At 43.3% G+C, this 24,147-nt stretch overlaps 1 protein-coding gene across 1 annotated transcript in view; it reads right to left on the bottom strand.

The window, feature by feature from the left end:
- Positions 1-24,147, bottom strand: part of KANSL3 (KAT8 regulatory NSL complex subunit 3) — a 63,327-nt gene that overhangs the window by 27,635 nt on the left and 11,545 nt on the right. The window contains exons 8-15 of the mRNA XM_018574148.1: positions 19,610-19,711; positions 16,704-16,775; positions 14,800-14,874; positions 12,052-12,209; positions 8,911-8,974; positions 5,815-6,015; positions 2,650-2,788; positions 1,898-1,975 (exon numbers count right to left, since the gene is read on the bottom strand). Of these exons, the coding sequence (XP_018429650.1) occupies positions 1,898-1,975; positions 2,650-2,788; positions 5,815-6,015; positions 8,911-8,974; positions 12,052-12,209; positions 14,800-14,874; positions 16,704-16,775; positions 19,610-19,711 (889 nt within the window). The remainder of the gene's footprint in view (positions 1-1,897; positions 1,976-2,649; positions 2,789-5,814; positions 6,016-8,910; positions 8,975-12,051; positions 12,210-14,799; positions 14,875-16,703; positions 16,776-19,609; positions 19,712-24,147) is intronic.

The raw sequence follows: 24,147 nt of genomic DNA, 5'->3' as shown, positions 1-24,147 counted from the left end.
TTTATAGTAAGGATGCACCAATACCAGTATTTAGGTATAAAGTACGAGTATCGATATTTTTTTCCTTTTTCCGGTACTCGTCGATACCGAATACCGATCCCGGAAGTCCCATTAAGGCAGCCAGGCGGCGTGTAATGACTGGCCACCTGATTAGCCTGGAAGCCGGGCGGCGTGTGAAAACTTGCCACCCGGCTTACTGGTTAGCAGGGAAGACGTCCCCATGCTTCTCGTCACGGGGACGGGAAAGCATGGAGCCGGCTTTCTGGCCAAACAGGAAGCTGGGCGCCGTGTAATGACACGGCGCCCGGCTACATGATTGGCCAGGAAGCCGGCTCCATGCTCCCTTGTCATGAGGCGCCGAGGGAGCATGAAGCTGGCTTCTCGGCCAATCAGAAAGCCGTGCGTCGCGTCATTAGGCGTCGCCCGGCTTCCTGACCAATCAGGAAGCTGGGCAGCGAGTCATTACAAGTGACAAGGGACCAGGGAGCGTGTAATGACTCACTACCTGGCTTCTTGATACCAGAAGTATCGGGCTAGGCATTGGAGCATTTGGACGAGTACTCGTACTCGCCCAAATACTCGGCATCGGCACCAATACTACTATTGGTATATCCCTATTTTATAACATGAACTATTTGTTATGAAAGTATAAATTGGTATAAACGATCTCTGTGTTTTTATCAGTCTTACTGAATTCATCAAAAATGATGTCCTTTTTCAAAATATTTGGGTTTGCAAGCATATTTGGAGCCACCTTCTTTGAAGCAATATGACAGATTTGATCAGCTTTAATGGCAGCCTATACTATCGCTTTGAAGTTTTATTGATAGCCTCCACTAGGGAGGAATCTATAGAGGTTTTGGACGTGATGTGGCTGATTTTCAAAGAGTTTTTGTATTTGCATGCAGCTTGGGTGACTTTCTAAACTGAGCAAAGGGAAAGGCTTTAGGGCATATTTAGGCCTTGTTCACACCGAAAGCATGTGCGTTCCAGAGCGGTAGCTGCTGGAACGCACCACGATCGCTAAGAAACTTCTCCCCGTATTTTGGGGTGGGAGGGGGCGTGGCATACAGCTTGGGTGACTTTCTAAACTAAGCAAAGGGGAAGGCTTTGGGGCATATTTAGGCCTTGTAATTGCAGAATATTTAGGCCTTGTTCACACAGAAAGCGTGTGCGTTCCAGAGCGGTAGCTGCTGGAACGGACCGCGATCGTTAAGAAACTTTTCCACGTGTTTTGGGGCGGGAGGGGGCGTGGTGGTGCATTGAATTCAATGGCACCGCTTCCACACACCCCCACCCGCAGTGCGATCGAACGCATGGCAAGACTTTGCCAGTGTTCCGTTCCACAGCAAACGCAAAAAATAGGGCTTGCTCTATTTTTTGCGTTTGCAGTGGAATGCAACGCTGGCAAAGTTTTGTCACGCGTCCGATCGCACCGCCACGCCCCCTCCCGCCAAAAAACACGGGTAGAAGTTTCTTAGCGATCGCGGTGCGTTCCAGCAGCTACCGCTCTGGAACGCACACGCCTCCGGTGTGAACAAGCCCTTACTAGGCAAAAAAGCAACACGATGAGACAAATAATCAAATCAGTTAGCAAGCTCTATGCAACATTTTTGTGTATTTGCAACCCCAGCTCCTGCAATTGTGGTTGGCCAATTGAGACATATTTCCAAAAATCTGAGTTGTTTTTTTTTACGCACAATAAACTTGTATCATAATCTGTCTTGCTGTATTGCTCCTGTTTAGCATTGCCTTGTTGTGTTACAGAATAAATGTCCCCCATTGTTTCCCCCTTGATTACACAATCCCCTGTGTAAACTATTCTGTGCATAATGGAGATGTGTCTACTGCAGAGATTCTTTTCACACATGGCCAGTATCCAAATAAGAAGACTCACCAAATACACAAGAGGGAGAACCTGCAGGGAGAGACTTCCTCACCAGCATGTTTTGTTTCAGGAAAGCTGCAAACTGGGCTGTAAGACATAATGCACAATACATGAAGGAAGGAGAAAAATTAAAACATGTAATTTCCAATGTCATCTTAAAACAGATCATTCTCAAATGGAATCTCTCTGCCAAACAGAGTTCAGTACATGATCTCCGATCTGTTCCCTGTGTCCTTCAATGAACGGGAGAGAAACATGGATTTCCTATAGAGCATCCACCCAGCAAATAATTACTGAAATTCAGGCACATGATACTTTACAAATGTAAACAGCATGATATTAATGTTGCAGATTTATTGGAGACTGAAACGTTTATTGAAAAATACACCCGGTGTAAAACCCTTTAGGCCTTGTTCACACCAAATGCAGAGCGGATCCGCTCAGGATTCTGCACACGCAGCGCAGTGGGGGTTGTGCCGCGTTTTTGCCACGCTCCGGGTCGTTTTTTTTAGTTTAACATGAGCTTTCAGTGCGTTCCAGGCATTTGCGTGCGTTTTTAGATCCGGAGCAGATCCAGAGCAGGTAAAATAGGGCCTGCTGCAGTTTTTTCACCTGCTCTGTAACTGCACGCTGCGATGTGAACTGGAGCAAAAAATACCATTGGAATATATTGTACGCAGTTTTGATCCGGTCTGCAACTGCTCTGCACCTGCTCCGCGCTTGGTGTGAACAAGGCCTTAGTGTGTACTCAAAATTCATACCTTGAGTTTTTGGATTCACAGTGGCCCCTGATCTTGGTATTGTGGTTTTCAGTGGCACAGTTGTTTGCCCTGGTTTATGGGGTGTGGAAATAGCAGTTAACTTAGTCTTGGGACTGGATGTAGGACTGCTGGACATATCCTTAAATTTAAAATAAAAAATAAATACTGATGTTATCAACAACAAAGCATTGTAAATCAAAAAACAAGGAAAATGTCCCTTTCATAAACATTATACAATAATACATAAAACTGCTCAAAGTAAAACTATTTTGTAATTTACTATAATTTAGTAGATGAACACATAAAGGGATACTAGAGCTATATTATTTTTGTTAATTTAGAACAGAGACTAATTATAATTAAAGTAAAAGCAGATATGCAAATATAGGGCACCTTGATCCTTAAATACTGCTAACCTCTCGGAAACACGCGTACATCGCGCGTTTTTTTTAGCGTCACATGCGCATATTCGATACGTCTAGGTGTGAACAGAGCCTTAATAATGGATATTCATATGTGACAATGGTTTACAAACAAGGCTGCTTCTAGACAGCTAGGTACATGGTAATAGCCATATTGGAACCTTACATACTTTGACTTGTCTGTGAGTCTACCAGATCCGCCTGGTTGAAAGAAATAGGCTAAAAGCACCCCACCCCCCCCCCCCCCTTCCTAAGCTAATTAAATTTGAGCCATGGTTGTCTTTGCACTGTTTGCACATGACTGGATAACTAAGTGAATTCACATCATTTATCGTGTGGGAATTCTAAACTACTTTAGTAAATCAGCCTTTTCTCCGTGAGCATTTTGCATCTCCCTCTCTAATTCATTTCAGTACAGCGTTGCATGACGGAATAAATGTCAGTCAAAGTACCGCAGCGCTGAATACTGAAAAATGGCCTGGATGGGAAGGGGGTTTAACACCGCGGATGTCAACTGGTTAAGCTGGCCATCTCTGTAATCATTTTCTTTGTTCAACCTGCGGGCCGGCAGCCGCTGCCAGAATGCCCAAACAGAGCCGGCTCATTGGCGGCTAGCTCTGTTCGCTCAAAAATTTTCCAACCAACTCCTTCGATCATCTGATCAAGGGATGACGGCCGTAAGGGTGCTGACAGCGGCACCCACTGTGAGAATTTCGGCTGATTCTTGATTAATTCAATTAATGTATGGTCAACCTTAGTATTGCATGCTACACTTCTTTGCACAGGAACGCCTTGCATTTACTTTCACCAATACTGGAGGCTTCCTGCACATGACGGGGGTTAGGGCCCATTCACACTCCATTCCATTTTACTGTATGGAACTGTATGTTAACTAAAAATACCATTTATTAGCATTTGGGTAACAATACCCTGCATGTGAGTACTTTTTTAAAATTATAGGCATGTTTCAATTTTGTGCCAAATATTCAAATGAACCACAAACGCACAAAAATGAACATGTATACATATTTTACTGCATCTGCACCATGGAAAATCCCTATTCTGAATGTTGCTCATAACACATTTGTAAAATGTACAAATAAAAGCCCATATAAAATGCGCATAAATCAAATTAGAAAGACACGTTACTGCATATGCAGAAGTATAAAAGGGCCCTTGTACCCTCAGGTAACAGGCACCAACTCTTTCTGTTTTTTTCCAATGCAGAACACACAGACAGATCACATACAAATGAATACACACACTGTAAGAGCACAAGAAGGGTCTACACTTGAACAAGTGTGCTAAAATAATTAATCTGCTAAATATATCAGCAATAAGAAAATTAATGAAAAATAAGAGAGAACAAAAATATTGTTTTACAGATATGGAAGCTATAAGCATGCGCCACACAATCACTAACATGCGGGGGGCTACAGGAAGATGACATCTCATATACAGGTATACAGAGTCATGCCTCCAGAATCGAGAGTGACAATTTTCACACTGTAACTAGCGCGCACATACAGTAATTCCAACTCTATTGAGCTGTGTTCTTCCATTGCCATATGACTAGGGCTCATATTTTTTTTTTTTAATCAGTAAAGTTTTTATTGTTTTGAAACTTTGACAATGACAAGTATATAGACATTGAACTGGTAGACATAAACAGCCACGTGATATCCAAAACTGAGTTACAATGCAATAAACCAATAGACCAAAAGGGTCACAGTAACGAAGGTGGAATGAGAGCGATCATGGAAGACCGTATTCCATTGCATGGGTTTCATATCAATTCACGTAGCAAGATGAAAAATAACTAATAATGTATACCTGAAGTGTGTGTATAACGGGACCAGCTGGTCTCATTAGTGTTGCAAGGTTAACATAACCCTAAACCATGGGAGAGGTTTAGATCAGGAGGGGGCTCTTCCAAGGGCTTTTGTAGAAATTCTGATCTAGCGCGGATATCGGGGATGCCAGTTGCGTATGGGGCGATATCATTGCCTGAAGGGAAGGAAGGCCAGGAGGGCCAACGTGGGAAGGGGAAGGGAGGGGGTAGGTAGAGGACTATGGAGGGAGAAGAGAGTGGAAAAGAGAGGGGGCGGGGGATGAGAAGGCAAGAGGGGAAGAGGGTCCCGCCCAACCCTCCAAGATGAAAAGAAGAAAAGAGGTGTAGTAATAAAAAATAGTGAGGAACGAGAAGGAATGGAGTTACCGCTTCAACGTTGCACACGCCTCTGAACCTCTGAATAGATGCCACATCGTCCAGGTTTTGAGGTATCTGGACATGTCTTCTCTGTTGGAGTGAATAAGTTCCTCCATGGTTGATACCGTATCTATTCGGGAGAGCCACTCCCTAATTGTTGGTGGAGATGGCGACTTCCAGTGTCTAGGAACCACCATTTTTGCAGCATTCAGCAAGTGAATTGGGAGGGATTTTCTAGAAACATGAGTTGTGTCGTCGAAATGATACAGTAGTAGGCAAGCCGGGGAGAATTCCAGCGTAACACCAGTTATGGTGGTGATCAGGGCATGGACCTCTGTCCAGAACGGTGAGATCAAAGGGCATGACCACCAAATATGTAGAAATGAGCCCCCTTCTCTGCCACAACGCCAGCATTGGTCTGGGACGTCCGGGTATAAGTGGTGGAATAAGGCCGGGGTTTTATACCAGCGTGAGCGAATTTTAGGGCTCATATTTTTATGTCCAGATGACCGTGTTAACAAATTATATCCTCACCTCAGAGCCAGAAGGAGAGGCAGGGAAGCGAGCACCAGGTGAAGCTGGTCTGTTGCTCCGCTCTGGCAAATCTAAAGGCAGGTCTCTCCTCAGGAAATCTCTTGACTTCTTCTTCTTTTCAGCATCAAGATCACGAGGATCAGAACCAGAATGACCCTCAGCTCGATTTAAGACCATTGTGAGAAAGTCAGCAATCTCATCCTGCAGAAAGAAGAATGACTGGAATTATACATTGAAACATACATGAAGTTCTTTCAACATTGATTGAAAACCAGCCAATGTGTTTACACCTTGAAAGGACAAGAGCACCTGCTATATTGATCACCTTCTGTTTGCGTATATCCAGTTACATTATTGCAGTAAATTAGCATATATATAAAAAACGCCACTAAGGACTGATTTCTCCATCGTGTTTTATGAATTTTTGCATAGGTTTTAAAGGGCAGCTCCTTACCGTGTGTCCAGAACCCTGCAATAAAAATAGGTGATATATCTATTTTTCAAAAAACACCACTGAAACAAAAAAGTGGTGTCTCCAAACACAAGCAGCTAAAATGCCACCCACAAAAATGTGTAGATACATTTTGTACTATTAGTTTTTCGTGTGCGGTGGATTTTTTGCAAACATGCTGCCAAAACAGTGAAGGGGAAATGGGCTCTATTTCAAGAAATAACTTATAGTATTGGCTTTTGGGTTTCCATGCAAATTAATATGAAATTCCCGATAAAAGGCCTAAATGTAGCCTAAAAGCAATTTATATTTTCAAATAAATGACAACACAGATTAAAGAAACCCATCTTAGAATTTTCACTGGCAGTAATTATGTTTAAGCTGGATAGATGACAAGTATTAATACATTGTCTCTGGTACAGGATGTCTCTTCCTCCAAAGAGACCTTCTGCCCCTCCAGTTAAACAGTGAATTGCAAGAACTTAGTCACTGATCATTATCACTGAAGAGCTCAGATCCTCTCCGGTGTTGAAGGGGATTTCCAAGATAAACAAGAACTGTACTTAGCACTGCTTTTATAATTATGCGGAGAGGTCCATTGGCAAGCATTTATCCCATTGTGTGAACATCCATGATATCAGATTTTGCTGCCACTATGCTAAAGTTGAACCCGATATTGGGGTCTAACCCTTCAGTTATTTAACTGTGCTATAAGAGTGTAGTATTTTAGACGTCAAAACATAAAAAAACTGGGAAGTTAATAGAACAGCTCAACAACATTCCTGAAGCATGTTTAAAAGGATCATGTAGATCAAATATTTTTTTATGAAAGCCAATTTGAACAAATTTGTAATTAACAATAAGCTAATCACATAAACGGCTAGAACACATATGCAATTACGTATAGTAAACTGGAAATGGAAAAAAGTGCTATATTCGTTAACGTGGATCAAACTTCATGGTCAAAAAGGGGCACTCTGGGTGACTACACGATCTTCCAGTGTTGTTTTGAGGTGCAAGGGTGCTCTAAAAGACATTGGAAGGTTCGTGCAGGTACCTCTGTTATTCAAATAATGATTTGGGGTAAAATGATTCTTTGATTAGTAGTCAACATAAGACTGCTTTAAGCAAAGCCCCAGTATTTAAGCTTTAGGCTTAGTCCCAAAGTATTCCTTAATTTACTGAATTACAGTTTCCTTTATCAATTTTTTCAGAGCTCCCTCCCAAAACAAGCAGCTATAAGCCATGGAACTTGGACCCGATTCTAATTGTACTGTTCAGAAGAAAGAAAAAATTTAGCACAACCCTTTTTTAAGCATCAGAAATACAAGCCTATTGCACCACTTTGCACATTGACAATGAGAATTTTTTTTTACTCAAGCACAATGGTAAAAGGCATGAAGAGGTCCACTGTGACCAGGATGCAGGTATCGGGCTAAAAAGTGTGACCAGATAGTACTACAAACTACATAAATTATGTAAAGACTGCTCTGCTGGTGAAGTGCCTCAAGCTCCCTTCTCTTCTGGATCCGCCTACTTCTACAGTACCTGGGTTTTCATTCTACTCTTGATGGAATTTGACTTTCTGCCTAGTACTTACTACTGTTATGAAGTTGGAAGCATAGGTGTTCCTATACTTTTAACTTGTCAATACCCCTAAGTATTTAATTGCAAAATCTTGGAATCATCAGTATGTCCTAAAAACTGACTGGCTTGGTTGTGTCAACAGAGGTCAGTGTATTCTGGGAGATAAAGCAGATGACCTTTCTACCTATGCCAAAATATGGTTCTCTTGGTTAGAGTTTAGGATGACACCTGAATACACATTCTTGCAATGCATCCTGAGTAACTTCGTAATGTGCAATGTCTCAAACCTCACACTGATGCCTTGTTATTGACTCTTGCCTCTCCAATCACCTCCAAAACTGGTTACCCAAAACTTCTCCTCTACCCAGTTTGGTCCACTTTATTTCTCTTTCTGGCTACTTCTCTTTCTCTACTTTATTACATATCTCTTTTTTCAAATACACAGCATGTAATCATATGAATAGGCTCCTCAGGCTAGCGGTTCTAATTTCACATGGCTTCAAAAGCAAGGTGTCAGTTACCGCTTTGTTCTGATCTGCATTATTGTTGAAGTACTCAAACACACAAATGACTGAGGGCTTGTTCACACCAAATGCAGACCAGATCTGCATGAGTTTCTGCACATGCAGTGCGTTTTGCCATGTTTTATATGCGTTTTTGCTGTGTTTTGGACCGCTTTTGTAAAAAAATATAATAATATTAATATAATAATCATTTTTTTTTAGCCTAAAATGGACTTTCAGTGTGTTCCCGGGCGTTTGCATGTGTTCCGGAGCAGGAAAAAAAGGGCTTGCTGCAGTTTTTTCACATGCTCTGGAACTGAACGCTGCGGTGTGAACTAGAGACCAAAATACATTGGACGCAGTTTTGATCCGTTCTCTAACTGCTCTGCACCTGCTCCGCACTTGGTGTGAATTAGTCCCGACACTCATGAAATATTCTCCACTACAAAGATTTACAGACTATCAAACTGCATTTTAGGCAAGCTGTGCGGTGCTAAACATATCAGAAACATACAAACACTACATACACTTATATAGAACCTAAGTTTATCTTACCTGAATGCACCTGTCTACCATACTTTGGGTCAAGCTTTCTGTTTTTTTCTTCATTTTGCTTATCCTGGGGAATAGATTAAAATGTGAAAGCAACATCATTTTTTGCACAATGAGAGGCTTGTTTTTTTCAAAATACAAGCACGTGATTATAGTAAAAAATGCGGATTTTTAAGCTACCTTAGACAATACATATCTAAAATAGTATGAAACCTTTATTCCAAATACATAAAAAAATCCATTATTATGCGATTGTGGTACATGACTTCAAAAGGTCATAAAAAGGAAGATAATAATAGCCCCCACTTTCTTGTTTCTTAACTCACCATGCACATGTTCCTATTATAGGAGGATGCCATGTAGCATTTCATATCCTTTCAAGAGCATTTGATATTATCCATCAAGCAATGTGCGTGATAGGTTCTGGAGAATGTAGTTTTACACATTTCACGGCGTGAGCGGCTTCTTTAGGAAGAGGGCTATACATACATAATAAAACTGCAAGAACTTTTCTGCCAAGATTTTATAGGTCCCTATTCATCCCTGGTGCGGTTGAAGAGGCACTGAAGTGAGAAACACATTTTTTTTCATGCTGAATTTTTGGGATGATGAATCCTCTTTCTAAAAACTGCCCACATGGACTGAGTCCTCCACAAAAGTGCATCACAAGATCCTATGGGAGATTCTTGTTATTGAGGATCCTTACAATCCCCCTCTCATGCGTGGCTCCCCTGTAGAGGGTTAGGGTTCATGCATAAGGAGAGGGGATATGTAAAAAGAATTTCTCACGTCAATCTCTCTGCAACAATCTCACTGCAAATTAGTAAACAAAATGTGAGATTGTGGCCCATCACAGAGGTGAGCTTGGCTGATCCAGAGATGATTTGAGGATCTACAGCTGAGTGATGCACAATTAAGCTCCTGAGTTTAGTGTCACTTTAATGTCTACAAGTGTATACACTTATCTTATACATCCCTATCACACCCCTGGTATGAAATCTTTATTCTACAACATTTAATACAGTGTGCTTCCAAAGAATATGCCAGGAAAGTTCAGCAGAGACTTCATCATTTGTTTAATGCTTCTTTCACGCTGATCATCTATACTGGGTCCTAACAGCAAACAGAGGGAGGGGAAATGTACCCCTATGACTTCTTCAGTGGTAGGTGTGTGTGTGTGTTGTGAAGGGCTGGAGATTAAATCACACTCTCTCCTGAGAACAGAATTAATTAGCATGCTGCAGAAAAGCACTGAGCACCACCTGCTGGCTGTAACTGGTACATATAAATATTCGTATGCAATATTTGACATTGACCTAAAAATAGTATTATGTGGACTGATGCTGTACACCTGCTATATCTGAGGAAAAAAAGAAAACAGTAGGTCGGGACACTGGTTAAAAAAAAACATGTCAGCCCCCATATAACGCCTTCTCTATCCAGGATGCCTGTTTTGTGAGCAAGCAAAGCCAAAAAAAAACAGATTCAGAAAACACAGAGGGCCAGGAATTGTGTTTCTCAATGAACTTCAAGAAAAAGATTTTATCGCAAGTACAAAAATGTTATTTTCTTTCTTGTCCATTGAGGAAATTCAGAAACAGCCAGAAAGCCCTAAAGAAGTACAACTGAGGAGTGTGCAACAGCCACTGAAAGACCCACGAATTCGGTAACCATCTGGAACACAGAAGTAATGAGAAGACCAACTCCCAAATCGGAGCCAGATGAGGAAAATCCTAGCAAAATCAGGAAACGATTACCACCAAGGGGAGACCCAGAGTATCAACCTAATGCTCCAGACCATTGGATGTCATCACCGTGGGAACACACCAACAAGGGGTGCCCTTCCTGGGGCAGGAGGAAGAAACCACTTCATTCACCCCAAGATACTGAGAGATTCACCTCAAGTCAAGACTCCCAGTCATAGAAGGGGAAACTAAAAATAACAGTCAACAGGAAAATAGGAGACTGTATTGTGAGGGGGTTTCCCCCTGCAGCCCACAATCCCAGAATTAGACAGAGGTAGCATTTCCTAGACAGATGAGAAAAGGATCAAATCCCCAGCAGAAGTGGTCTTCTTAAGCGAGGAATTAAGCGGAATAACCTCACCCAATAGTGCACTACAGCTACCCCCAACTACTCAAGCCTGATCCAATCAAAGCTTCCAAGTATTAGGATCCTCTGAAAGATTCAGGATATGAGAATCCAGAAAACTGAGTCTCATCAGGTGAGGTTGCTTGAACGTTCAGCAATAGGAATGTCACAAAAAGGTACTAGGATTGACATATGATCTATTGGTCTGGGAAGGCACAGAAGCCTCAGAAGGACCCTGCAAAATCAGGTCCTCATTGGGAAAGAGGGCAACAAAACTGATGTCCACAGACCCAGAAAGTCAAGGGGTCCCTCAGGAGAGGGACATGGCTAAGGGGTACCAAGTACCACAAGATCTTAATCTGTGCTACCAGCCAATGGTATCAAGAACGGTTTAGTCTACAGAAATCATAATTATGGAACTGCAAGTTGCTGAGCATCCATCAATGAGTTATAAAGGTACAAACACTAACATTTTTGATTTAGGTCACTTAACTTTAAATCACACACAATTATTCTTGAAGCTTTAATTCAAGAATGAAGAAAATACATTATAAAACTTTTCAGTATAGTTTGTTGCATGGAAGTCACTATTGTCTTGCACAGATGTTGAGCAAGAATAGTAACAGAAACAATAGTAAAAGTCCATGTCTGCCATTTTTTCCATTACATGGAAAACGGTACTATCTCTAAAAATTATTGCATGGCAAGCATGCGGACAGCACAGTGGCATAGTGGTTAGAGCTTCTGCCTGGTAGCACTGGGGGTCCCTGGTTCGGCTCTCAGCCAGGTCACTATCTACAAGAAGTCTGCATGTCCTCCCTGTGCTTGCGTGAGTTTCCAACGGGTACTCGGGCTTACTCCAAAGACATGCTGGAAGGCTAATTGGATCACTATTCTGGCTTCTTCACTGTTTTCTTATGGCCCTGTATGTATGCATGTGAGACAGTGACCCTGGGATTGTAAGCTCCTTGAGTGCAGGGACAGATGTGAATGTGTGCTTTGTCATTATTATACTAATAAAAAAATAAAATAGACAGCCATCTTGATTCTTACCGTAGATTGTCATCAGCTCCTCCAACGATAACAAGGCTGTTATCAGCTCTAAGCTTCTCTCGAAAATCTTCCATGGTCTCCGGATGACACTGAAGCGAATTTTGACCAATCACAAAAAGTACTGGGGTCTTCATATCAATGAGAGGGTCATCAACATCCTGAAGAAGCAAATATTTAAATTCATATGCAGCTTGAAGTTTACCAAAACATACTCTTTACTATAATTAAAATGATTTGAATGAAAAATATACATACTTGTGGTTTTGCTTGTTTTTATTTTTATTTTTTTACATATTTTGTGCTGTAGCAAGGGTTAAAATACCATTGGCTGGAGAACTATGGAGTCAGGCCATTGCTTTCACACACAATGCAGTAACCTGGGTCTCCATAGGTCCTACACGCCCCTACAGCACGAGCACTGTTATTTAACCCCTTCATGACCAAGGCCTTTTTTTTTTTTTTGCACCCATGTTATAATCCACATTTTAGGCCTGAAAATTATATCAAACCCCCAAACATTATATATTTTCTGAAAGCCAAGACTCTGTAGAATACAATGCTGGCAGTTGCAAATTTTAATGTTGCACAATATTAGCGCAACTTGTTATCAAACCCAAATATTTTGTGAAAAATGCACTTAAGTTAAATTTAGTGCCACAAAAAACAATATAATACCCATTTTGTTTATAAAATATAACAGACAAGGTTACAACGAGTGAATAGATACACGAAATGCTCAGGTTAAAAAATGTGCACGTCTGTGACACGGCAACAGAAATCAGTACCCCAAAAAGTCTATAGACAACGCTTTAAAAGACCCTACAGTCCATCAGTTTTGAGATACGCATAAATATTGGACCTAGAATTATTGCCCTCACTCTGGTATGCACGGCTATGCCCAACATGTGTAGCGCGATCATCGTTTTTGTACGTAGGTACACTTTAAATCAGCTATTGAAGTACAGATCGCACTTCAATAGCGTATTGCTGGGCTTCAGGAGCCCAGCAATGACCGCTATGGGTCTGGAAATGATGTAATCTGCATTGCTCCCAGTCCCATAGAACGGGGAGGAGATCGGTGAACAGAAGTTTGCCGCTCTCCTCCCCAGCTTCCTGACGATGCCCGAGATGCCGGTCATGGGCCCGCAGGAGGGGCATCGGAACCCGGGCAACACGGAGGGGGTGTCAGGCAGGGGGCGGGCAGTTTCCACCCTGTAGAATCGATCTGGTGACAGCTGAGTCGCCACAATTGCTTCTATTGTGAAGCCGGCCGTCGGCTATACAAATGTAAACAGAGTCCCAGCGGCTAGTGTATTTAAACGGGCCGGCTGCCAGTGACGTACTATATGGTTGCGAAGTGGTTAATATAGGGAAATGTAGAAATGTCACCAGCACACCAGAATCCTTTAAGGATGGCAGAAAGTTCATTTATTTGAAGTTCCCTAACATATAAACAAGCGTTTCGGGGCCATGCAGGGTCCCTTCATCAATGCTAAGCCTGATGAAGGGACCCTGCGCGGCCCCGAAAGCGCTTTTTTATATGACAAGGAACTTCAAATAAATTAACATTCTGCTATCCTAAAAGGATTCCGGTGTGCTGGTGACATTTCTACATTTTGCTGACATTTGCAGCGTCATCCGCAGTCACTGCGAGCACCCACCCCATTACACGGGACTTTCGGTAAGGAGTGCAGCAAATCAAAGAAAAGTGTCTAGTGGTTAATATAGTGGGCACACAGCAAGGTTTAAAATGAATGTGCAGGAGAGCCTTTTGAGAAATAACACTTGTACAGCGTGCATGGGCTTGTCTGTTCCTATGAGATCAGGAACAACTTTTCAAAAAGTAGCATACTTAAACTGACTCTGTCGCTAAAACTGGCACTAAAATAAGTAAAATAAAGTTGTTCCTGAAAAAGAGATGATCAATAGTGAACATTCCCACAGCTGAAACTTAAGTAATGGAGAAAAAACAGAGCCTTAACACAGGCATAAAACACTTCTGGAAGTATTAAAATCCTGATAACCCCCCACCACTGAGATCTGTGGCTCTTTACACCACTCTCTGCATCACTACAGGACAGAGTAGTGGGCTAATGGAACATAGATCATAGTGTGGGCAGAGGCACAGGTGAGTATCAACTGTATTCTTGGGAAGGAAGACTTCTTTAGGGACAGAGTAGCTTAAACAAAGACCTTGTAAAGAGGGCATAGCGTTGAAATAATATTGAAGGGGATACACAAAAAGCAGAAAAAAGTGTTGGTTTGTGAAAAAGTTTCTGGCAAAAGCTGTGCAGTGACATGCAATATGTGGTGCTGGTGGCAGATAAACAACACATTTCTAAACCCCTACAGACACATGGCACAGCAATGTAATCACAAAGAAGATTGTTGGGCTGATTGCTGAAAAGTCAAGCAAAAGTGATACTGTTTGAGCTAGGTTCCTTTTTTAACAAATAGACTGACAGGTCACAACTAACAGGTATACAAAACCATTCCACTTTTCTTAAACCTAACCACCTCAGCTACATGTATACCTTTAATGAGATCATGTTTTCTCCCTCCCCTAGTGTGAGCTCTGCTGTACAAGGACACCAAGAGGCTGATACCAGGTCAAATTAAAAGGTACTTACACTGCTTGCATTTATAAAATACATTTAAGGATATAATAAAGAATACAGGACTGCACTGATTTGTTTCTTTATATCTGCCTGGAGTGTTCCTAAACATTTTTTATTAAAAAGCACTTACCCCTCGAGGTCCATCTATAGTCAGTAAGGGGAACCCCAGGCACACAACGGCTGTGACATATTCCAATAAAGACACCTAGGCAAACGAGACATTACAGTAAAGTCTACTTATCCAATTAAAACAGCAAATGAGAACAAAACGAATGTATCTGGCACTATACCTTTTTAGCAAACCTATATTTATAGGTAATAAAGAGGAACACAGGAAAACAAAAAAGAAAACATGCCAACAGTACAAAAGACAATGGGAAGCTTGTGCTCCTTACCTAATGAGAGACCACTGCTTCCATACAAATAGCAAGGATTCTTCCCTACAGCATGCAGATACTGTATGCTTTCCTATTTAGACTTTAGCTGTTTTTTAAAGTTAAAAAACTAAGCCTTTGCCCAGCTTTAGTTGTAATGTCTCTGAAATATATTTGGCCAATTTAAATTAAAAGTCCGATTGGGCTTTAATAAAACAGCTCCTAGCAGACTAGCAAACATTTCTATTCAAGACAATCCTTATGATTCCTTTGCCATCGTCCTAAATACCTAGCTTGTATTTAGAATACAAAAGGTGTAGAAGTATATTGCATATATATGTCTGGAGATCTACTTTTCAAATGACGAGCTCAATGAGATCTACCAATGAAAAAACACCTGCATTCAGGGGCGGGAGGAGGTGTGGCGCTGCATTGAATTCAATGGCACCGCAGGCAGGCCCCTCGCCCACAGTGCGATCGCCTGCACCCGGAACCCAGGCACATTAGTGCCTGCGCTCCAGTCCAGTGCGTTCTGCAAAAATGCTGCGATCACACTGTGGGCAGGGGGGGGATGGCTGCGGTGCCATTGACTTCAATACAACCCCACGCCCCTTCCTGCCCCTGAATGCAGGGAATCGGCCAGCTTACATTCCAGTGCACCCTAGAGGCCCCGGTGTTCCGTCCTCCCGCGGTGCTCATGTGGCTGACGTTGCACATGGCGAGAGTGTCCTGCCCCTTTCCATCTGCTGCGTCTGACACATTCACCGGCAGCCGCACGAGCACCATAGGAGCATAGCCGTAGCCAGCTCCTTTTGCGCCCGAGGCAAGAAAAAAACTGCCCCCCCAACACGCGTGTGATGTCACCCAGCGATCTGCCTCCAGGATTTGTTTTTATTTTTTACTATGTTTTATTTTATTTTTATTATTTCTTATTTAATTTTTTTCATTTTGATTTTTTTTTTTTAACTCTTGGGGGGCTTTGGGAAAATATTAGGGGTCTAAACAGCCTCCTGATATTTCCCTTTCAAAATATCCATCCTTGGCCCCGGCCGCAGCGGCTCCTTCACTTCTCCTCGGATCCCCGCTGCATACAGATGGGGATCCAGAGGAGAAGACCCACGGGCAGGAAGAGAGGACATCACAATCTACCAGTGATCGCTATGCGATCACTGGTAGATCGCGATCGACCTTATGGGCACCCCTGGCATAGAGTCTATTAGTCTCCAAATCTTTCATTACAACATTTCTTTTAGTTTAATAGAGGGAAAGAGCTAAAGTGCACGCTAGCCCAGCCAAGAAGATTTACCAAGAAGTGTGTAAAGTGAGGGTCTACCTGACCAGATACCATTTATATTGATTGTTTAGGCAATTTTACTACATATTACGAACAAATGCGTATTGATTCATAAATCTAGTTGCACTGATCCATACATTCAGCTTGTTTTGATACAACAAATCCTAGTAGTGCAAGAGTACAGTAGGAAACGTATTAATTTTGAAGAGTAAAAATAACAACTATCGAAAATAGTTATAGAATATTTTACACAGAGTAAAGCTCTCAGGGTCCCTGCTATAAATATTTATAACTGGAAAGTGCCTATACAGTTTACAGATAATTTTTTTTATATTCACATTAATTACTCAAGTAATCAATACTCACATGACATGCAACTAAAGCTCCTGTATTCCAACCAAGCAAAATGACAGGCTTGTGAGGGAAATGATTGTGAATCTAAGAGCAGAAAAACATAGGTTTACTATAGCATAATGAGTTCATAATGAGAATCTGAATTTTTGGCTACAAAACAGCTTTAGACCGCCAATTATATATTTTCTGAAATCAGAGGTCCTGTATAATAAAAAAATGTGAGTTGCAATTTTTTACGTTGAACGGCATTTGCGCAAATGTTTATCAAAGCAGTATTTTTAGGATAAAATACACCAAAATGAAATTTAGTGCACAGAAAACAGAATACCCAATTTTTTTGTAAAATATAAAAGATGGGCTCGCGCCGGGTAAATAGATACCAAACATTTCGAGCCTTAAAATTGCGTACGTACGTGAAACCGCAAAAAATAGGATTTTTGTACTCACCGTAAAATCCAGCGACTACACAGCTGCAGAAAAACCTCCGGGTGCAGAGACCACTCCCCCGGAACCACCGACGATCAATGACCCTGCACGGTCAAGGAGCCCAGGACCCTGCCCCAGCCCCAAAGGTAGGCGTCCATCAGCATTCAAGCAAGAGCAAACGGCGAAGTATCACCGCCGACACCTTGGACACCAAGGGTGCCGCATCCAAGGCCGAATTGCAGACATAGCGAAGGCCTTGCACCAACTGGTCCGCTAATTCCACGAAAACGGGGGAGACAGTCTCCTCCGCAAAGCCCCTGATGTAACATCTTAGACCACTCAGAGTCTGAGAGACCAAAGCAGATGCCAAGACCGGACGCATGAGCGCGCCCGAGACAGAGACCACAAAAGCGCCTCAGCCTTCCTATCGAAAAGGTCCTTAAAGGACAGAGAATCCTCTACCGGAATAACCGTGGCCTTGATTAAGGGCAGAACGCCTACTCTTATGCGTCCCAAACTGCACGTGCGGCAGCGCGGACGTGGTGGCAACGTCCTCAATTTTAAGGGTCTCCCTGACAGCGCGGAGACCATTTCACGTTCCTGGATCATGGAGCGTAGACGCAGCCTCATCCTCACTGGCCGAAACAGGATGTGAGGAATCACCCGGATCAGGATGAGGCGACGTCGCGGGAAGTTCCCCCTCCTCTTCAGACTCCCCTGACACGGCAGGGGATGGCAAGGGTAAAAGCCAGCTTTCCAGGTGGGCGCTGCGTCAAAAGCAGTCCATGACAGAGGAAAAGGACTCCAGGGACAATGCGGTACCCGCGGTACCACCCACCCTCCCTGAAGAATCAGAGGGACGCACGGGCGACTGGCAAAGCAGCGCAGGCGTACAGGACGCACAAGAGGGGATCTAGAGGGGTCCGCAGAGCGCTGCCCACAGCCCACACAAGGCAATGTAGGGGCGTCATCCCTGCGATCATTGCACACCCGCACAAAACCACCCCACCGACTGCAGACCACCAGGCAAGGGAGATGGAGACAGGGACCCCGCTACTCACGACACCCAGCGCCCTTGTCCCGGCCGTCCGACTCCGACAAGCAGAGGAGAGCTGCACACTGTGTGTCCTTCCGTCAAGGCGTCCGGGGCCGAAAGGAAAACACTCCCCATCCGCCCGAGGCTGAAGGAAGCCCGGGCGGAAGTGACAAAAGAGAAAGGGCAAAGTTGCCCTCATCCAAGATGGCGGCCGCAATGAGACTGGGGCCTCAATTAGCGGCCGTCGAGCGAGCGGCGACGGCCGCGGATGTCGTTCAGAACGATACAGTCTTCCAGCATGTCGCCCTGTGGACACTTGCTAGAAGAAATCGAGTCAAACGGAAGAAGGGAAAAAATTTCTCCAGAGAAAATTTTTTAGCTCCTTACTCCTGACGCTAGGCAAAAAACTGGAGACTTGTCAGCAGGTGGGGGGTTTGGCCACCGGCAGGGGCCGCCCCTAGGCTGTAATTGGTCTTTAGTTTTGTGCCTAGCGTCCTTCTCCTGCAGGTGGCGATATTACCCTACCATTCAGGATCTACGATCTGTTGCCTGTGTCCTTCAATGAACGGGACAGAAAAATACAATACCCAAATTTTCCCATACGCTTTCAGAGCTTTTACTGCTCATCAGTTTAGTGCTACCAGATGGCCCGAAAATTATTGCCCTTACTCCGACGTTCGCGACGATACGTAACATGTGGCACAAATCTCGTTTTTGCATGTAGGCGCACCCGACACAAATTTACGTTATATGTGCATATGTGTAACTTTTTTTACACAACTTTATTGCTATTGCTAAGAAGCCCCCTATGCAATAGAAAATATAGTGTGACAGGTCCTCTTTATGGAGACATCAGAGGTATTTCAGACCCCTAAGGTCACCCCAAAGAAGCTGAGTAGGCAGATATCTGCTTCCCCAGCTTCTTCTCCTGGCTCTATGAGCTGGAGAATGTGCACAGTGACACCGGAAGTGATGTAATACACATCACTTCCGGGCCCAGTGATCGGAGGAGAGATCAGCGGCTGGAAGCCTGCTGATCTCTCCTCCGGTCAGGGGAGATCCACCATGCCGGTCCCGAGCCCACATGGGGTACAGCGGAGCCCCGAGAAGGGAAAACAGCGCCGCACTGTACAAGCGATCGCTTGTATTTAAACAGCAATCACATGCCGTTTAAAATGATACTAAGAGCAGGGCTGCAGCAGCAGCCGTGTTCTTGGTATAACCACTTCAGGACAGGACTTGGTCCTGAAGCGGTTAAAGATGGCGGCAATGCTCATTCCAGTGTACATCAATATGAATAGTTAATACATTATGACCTAGGACAACAATTATGCAAAGATTACTGGAACCGAGAAAATAGAAGGAAAACATTTACATTACAGAACAGCCATTCCATTATGGTACAGGATTAACATTAGATGAAACAAGGATCTCTAATGTTCATAACTTCACATACCTCAACGACCTTGCTGCGCAATCCACCAATCATGCTTTCTAGGCACTGTAAGGAAGTCACCCCACTGCCGCTGTTTGCCAGCTGAGAACCAACTGGAATGACCTTGAAAATACAAAAATAATATATATATTTTTTATGATGTACACCTGTACAAATAGTTTCTAATGTGGGTATATTTTTTCAAGCACAAAATGTATTTTCCAGATGCCTTGTTTACCTAACTGTAGGGATGCACCGATACCGGTTTTTCGGTATCGACTACCAATATTTTTTTTTTGTTACTTGCCAATACCGGACGTCTAATTAAGGAAGCCAGGCGGTGTGTAATGACTTGCCACTGGTCTTTCCAATTAGCTGGGAAGCCGTCTCCATGCTCTCTCGTCGACCAGGTGAAGCATGAAACATGGCTTTCTGGCCAATCAGGAAGTCGGGGGGCAGCTAATGACTCGCCATCTTCCAGTCCAATTAGTAAGCTGAGCATTAAAAAGGCGCCCAGCTTCCCGATTGGCTGGGAAGCCGCATCCAGGCTACCTCATCACCGGGTGATAAGGAAGCATGAAGCCGGCTTTCTGGTCAAACAGGAAGCAAAGGGGCTGGTAATGAGTCGCCGCCCGGCTTCCCGATTTGCCACTCAGTGATGAGGAAGCCAGCTCCATGCTCCCTGGTGAAGTGTAATGACTCGACACCCGGCTTGCTGATACCGGAAGTTCCAGTATCAGGATAGGCATCGGGAGCATTTGGGCAAGAACGAGTATTCGCCCAAATACCCGTTAACAATGCATCCCTACTTAACTGGATTCCTAAGGCTCAATATTATGGGGCCAACAAAATCAGCAGCAATAAATTGTATCTGTAACCTTTTCAATTAATCTCCCCAACACAGTGCTGCTGATTTGAAGAAAGTCTTATCTAAATGCAATTTGCTCTTTGACAACTATTTTCACAGAGCAATATCATCACAGGTTTAAAGTAATATAACAGACCTCTGTAGTCTTTTAAAAAATCATTCAATGGATTATTTTAACTCAACTAGTGTGTGCACCTCAGTTTAGAAGAGGATGGGGCAGCACATCAGGTGATCTGCATGCAAATATGCTGAGAGCATGAGATGACCTTATAACTCTACTGATACTCTTTCAATGTTCAGTAAGCAGGATGGAGGGTGGAGAAAGCATACCACTGTATTGCTCAACTGCCATAAAGTGGTGTCATCCACCCGGCTGTGCAAATCTTGGAAATACATATCTATTGGCAGGTCAAAACAGGTCCCTGTGTATTTGTTGGGAGGTTAATATAAACGGACCCATTTAAAGAAAAGTCTCCTTTTACTATTACTTCTATTTGCTCACGCTTGTTAGATTAGTGGATATTAACTTTTAATATAATAGATGGCAAATGTAACTGATTGTCAGGGGTAATTCGAGGCCTTAAAAGGAGAACTATGGGGTTAAGGCTTTTCCCCATTGTTTGTGAAGCATGAAACATGGCTTTCTGGCCAATCAGGAAGTCGGGGGGCAGCTAATGACTCGCCATCTTCCAGTCCAATTAGTAAGCTGAGCATTAAAAAGGCGCCCAGCTTCCCGATTGGCTGGGAAGCCGCATCCAGGCTACCTCATCACCGGGTGATAAGGAAGCATGAAGCCGGCTTTCTGGTCAAACAGGAAGCAAAGGGGCTGGTAATGAGTCGCCGCCCGGCTTCCCGATTTGCCACTCAGTGATGAGGAAGCCAGCTCCATGCTCCCTGGTGAAGTGTAATGACTCGACACCCGGCTTGCTGATACCGGAAGTTCCAGTATCAGGATAGGCATCGGGAGCATTTGGGCAAGAACGAGTATTCGCCCAAATACCCGTTAACAATGCATCCCTACTTAACTGGATTCCTAAGGCTCAATATTATGGGGCCAACAAAATCAGCAGCAATAAATTGTATCTGTAACCTTTTCAATTAATCTCCCCAACACAGTGCTGCTGATTTGAAGAAAGTCTTATCTAAATGCAATTTGCTCTTTGACAACTATTTTCACAGAGCAATATCATCACAGGTTTAAAGTAATATAACAGACCTCTGTAGTCTTTTAAAAAATCATTCAATGGATTATTTTAACTCAACTAGTGTGTGCACCTCAGTTTAGAAGAGGATGGGGCAGCACATCAGGTGATCTGCATGCAAATATGCTGAGAGCATGAGATGACCTTATAACTCTACTGATACTCTTTCAATGTTCAGTAAGCAGGATGGAGGGTGGAGAAAGCATACCACTGTATTGCTCAACTGCCATAAAGTGGTGTCATCCACCCGGCTGTGCAAATCTTGGAAATACATATCTATTGGCAGGTCAAAACAGGTCCCTGTGTATTTGTTGGGAGGTTAATATAAACGGACCCATTTAAAGAAAAGTCTCCTTTTACTATTACTTCTATTTGCTCACGCTTGTTAGATTAGTGGATATTAACTTTTAATATAATAGATGGCAAATGTAACTGATTGTCAGGGGTAATTCGAGGCCTTAAAAGGAGAACTATGGGGTTAAGGCTTTTCCCCATTGTTCTCCTTAGGGTAACGGGAGGACACGAACTAGCGTCCTCCCGTCACCCTAAGCTCACTATACCGCAAGCTACAGCTCGCGGCATACTGAGACGCCACAGCTGAAGCGGATCCCGACAATTATGTCTGCATCCGCCCAGCTGCGTGAGTGACAGCTGGCTCTGCCTATCTAGAGGCAGAGCCAGCTGTAACCGCCCCCTCCTCCGTCCAAGCCGCCAGTCAGCGCTGGCGGATCGGAGCGGGGAGGGGGGAATCCAGCCCCTCCCCTGTCACGGCAGAGAGCTGTGACAGGATCGAGAGGTGAGCGAACGCCGGTATATGTTCACTCACCTCCCGATCTACTGAGCCGACCTGTGACAGTCTCATTGTCATGGGTCGGCTAGAACTATGAGGTGAGTGAAAAGCACTCACCTCATAGTTCTCCTTTAAGGTTTTGGCTCTGATTAAAACAAATAAGTCTTATTAAACAATAAGACTTATAATAGATACAATTGTTTTTGAAACAGCAAAGGTTACTGCAGTGTTACAGGAGTGCTATGCCATACATGTCCAAATTAATGATCATTGATGATGTCGACACTGTGCAACAAAATTATCTATTCTTCTATCGTTCATTAACCCCTTCATGACTGAGGCCCTTTTTTCATTTTTTGCACCCATGTTATATTCCACATTTTAGGACTATAAACATTATACATTTTATTTTATATTATATTTTCTGAATGCCAAGACCCTATACAATATAATGGTGGTAGTTGCAAATTTATATGTTGCGCAATATTAGCGCAACTCCTTATTAAACCCCAAAATTTTGTGACAAATTTAATTAAATGCCCCAAAACACAACAAAATACCAATTTTTTAATGAAATATAAAAGATGAGGTTACAAAACGATACCCAACATGGCCAGTTTACAAATTGGGTGTGTCCGTGAAACGGCGAAAAACTGCAGTACCCCAAAAAGTCCATAGAAGACGCTTTAAAAGCCCCCACAGGTCATCAATTTAGAGATACCCCAAAATACTGGCCCTAGAATTATTGCTCTTACTCCGGCGTGCGCGGCGATACCCAACATGTGTAGCGCGTTCGTCGTTTTCATACGTAGGCGCACCCGACGCGTGTTTACGTGGCAACACGCGTGCTCGCGGGGGACTTTAAATTTTTTTTATTATTATTATTAGATTTATTTTATTTCATTTTAATTTAATTTTAAAAACTGTTTTGTTTTTTTTACTGTACTTTGACTGCTATCACATAGGGGGGCTTACAAGCCCCCCCATGTGATAGCAGATGGTGGTGACAGGTACTCTTTAAGGTGATGCTGGGGGTCCAAAAGACCACCAGTGTCACCTATACACTAGAAATAAGCTATTGGAGTGCAGATCGCACTTCAATAGCTTATAGCTGGGCTGCAGGAGCCCAGAACTGACAGCCCAGGGACCGGAAGTGATGCAATCTGCATCGCTCCCATAGAACGGGGAGGGGATCGATGAACGGAAGTTTGTCGATCTCTTTCCCAGCTCCCCGCGGACACCAAGGAAGCCAGTCCCGGGCCCGTAGGAGGGGCAACGGAGCCCGGGAAGAACAGCGGGGGGGTGGCCCCTTTTCGGGACACATAAGCGATCTGGCGACAGGTAAGTCGCCAGAATCGCTTCTGTTGTAAAGCCGACAGTCGGCTTTGCAAGTTTAAACAGAATCCCGGCGGCAGTCCCGATGCTGGTGACGTATACCGTACGTCGTCAGTCACGAAGGGGTTAAAAAGGCACATTACTAAATTAACCCCTTAGTGACACAGCTTTAGAAAATCTTTTCGCTTCTGAGGCCCAGAGCAATTTTGCTATTCGTTTGTTCAACCATAATTTCCATCTTCCTCTTTCATTGCACCTACACATTATAAAATGGGGTTTTAGTTGATGTGACATACGCATATAGAAATTCTTTTTTCCTAAAAAAAAAAAAAAAAAAAGGGAAAAACCAAAATTTTTTTAACAA

The sequence above is a fragment of the Nanorana parkeri genome, unplaced genomic scaffold (assembly GCF_000935625.1).
Source record: "Nanorana parkeri isolate BGI_ZX_2015 unplaced genomic scaffold, ASM93562v1 scaffold2769, whole genome shotgun sequence".
Taxonomy (NCBI): domain Eukaryota; kingdom Metazoa; phylum Chordata; class Amphibia; order Anura; family Dicroglossidae; genus Nanorana; species Nanorana parkeri.
This window is presented reverse-complemented; position numbering and strand designations above follow the sequence as displayed.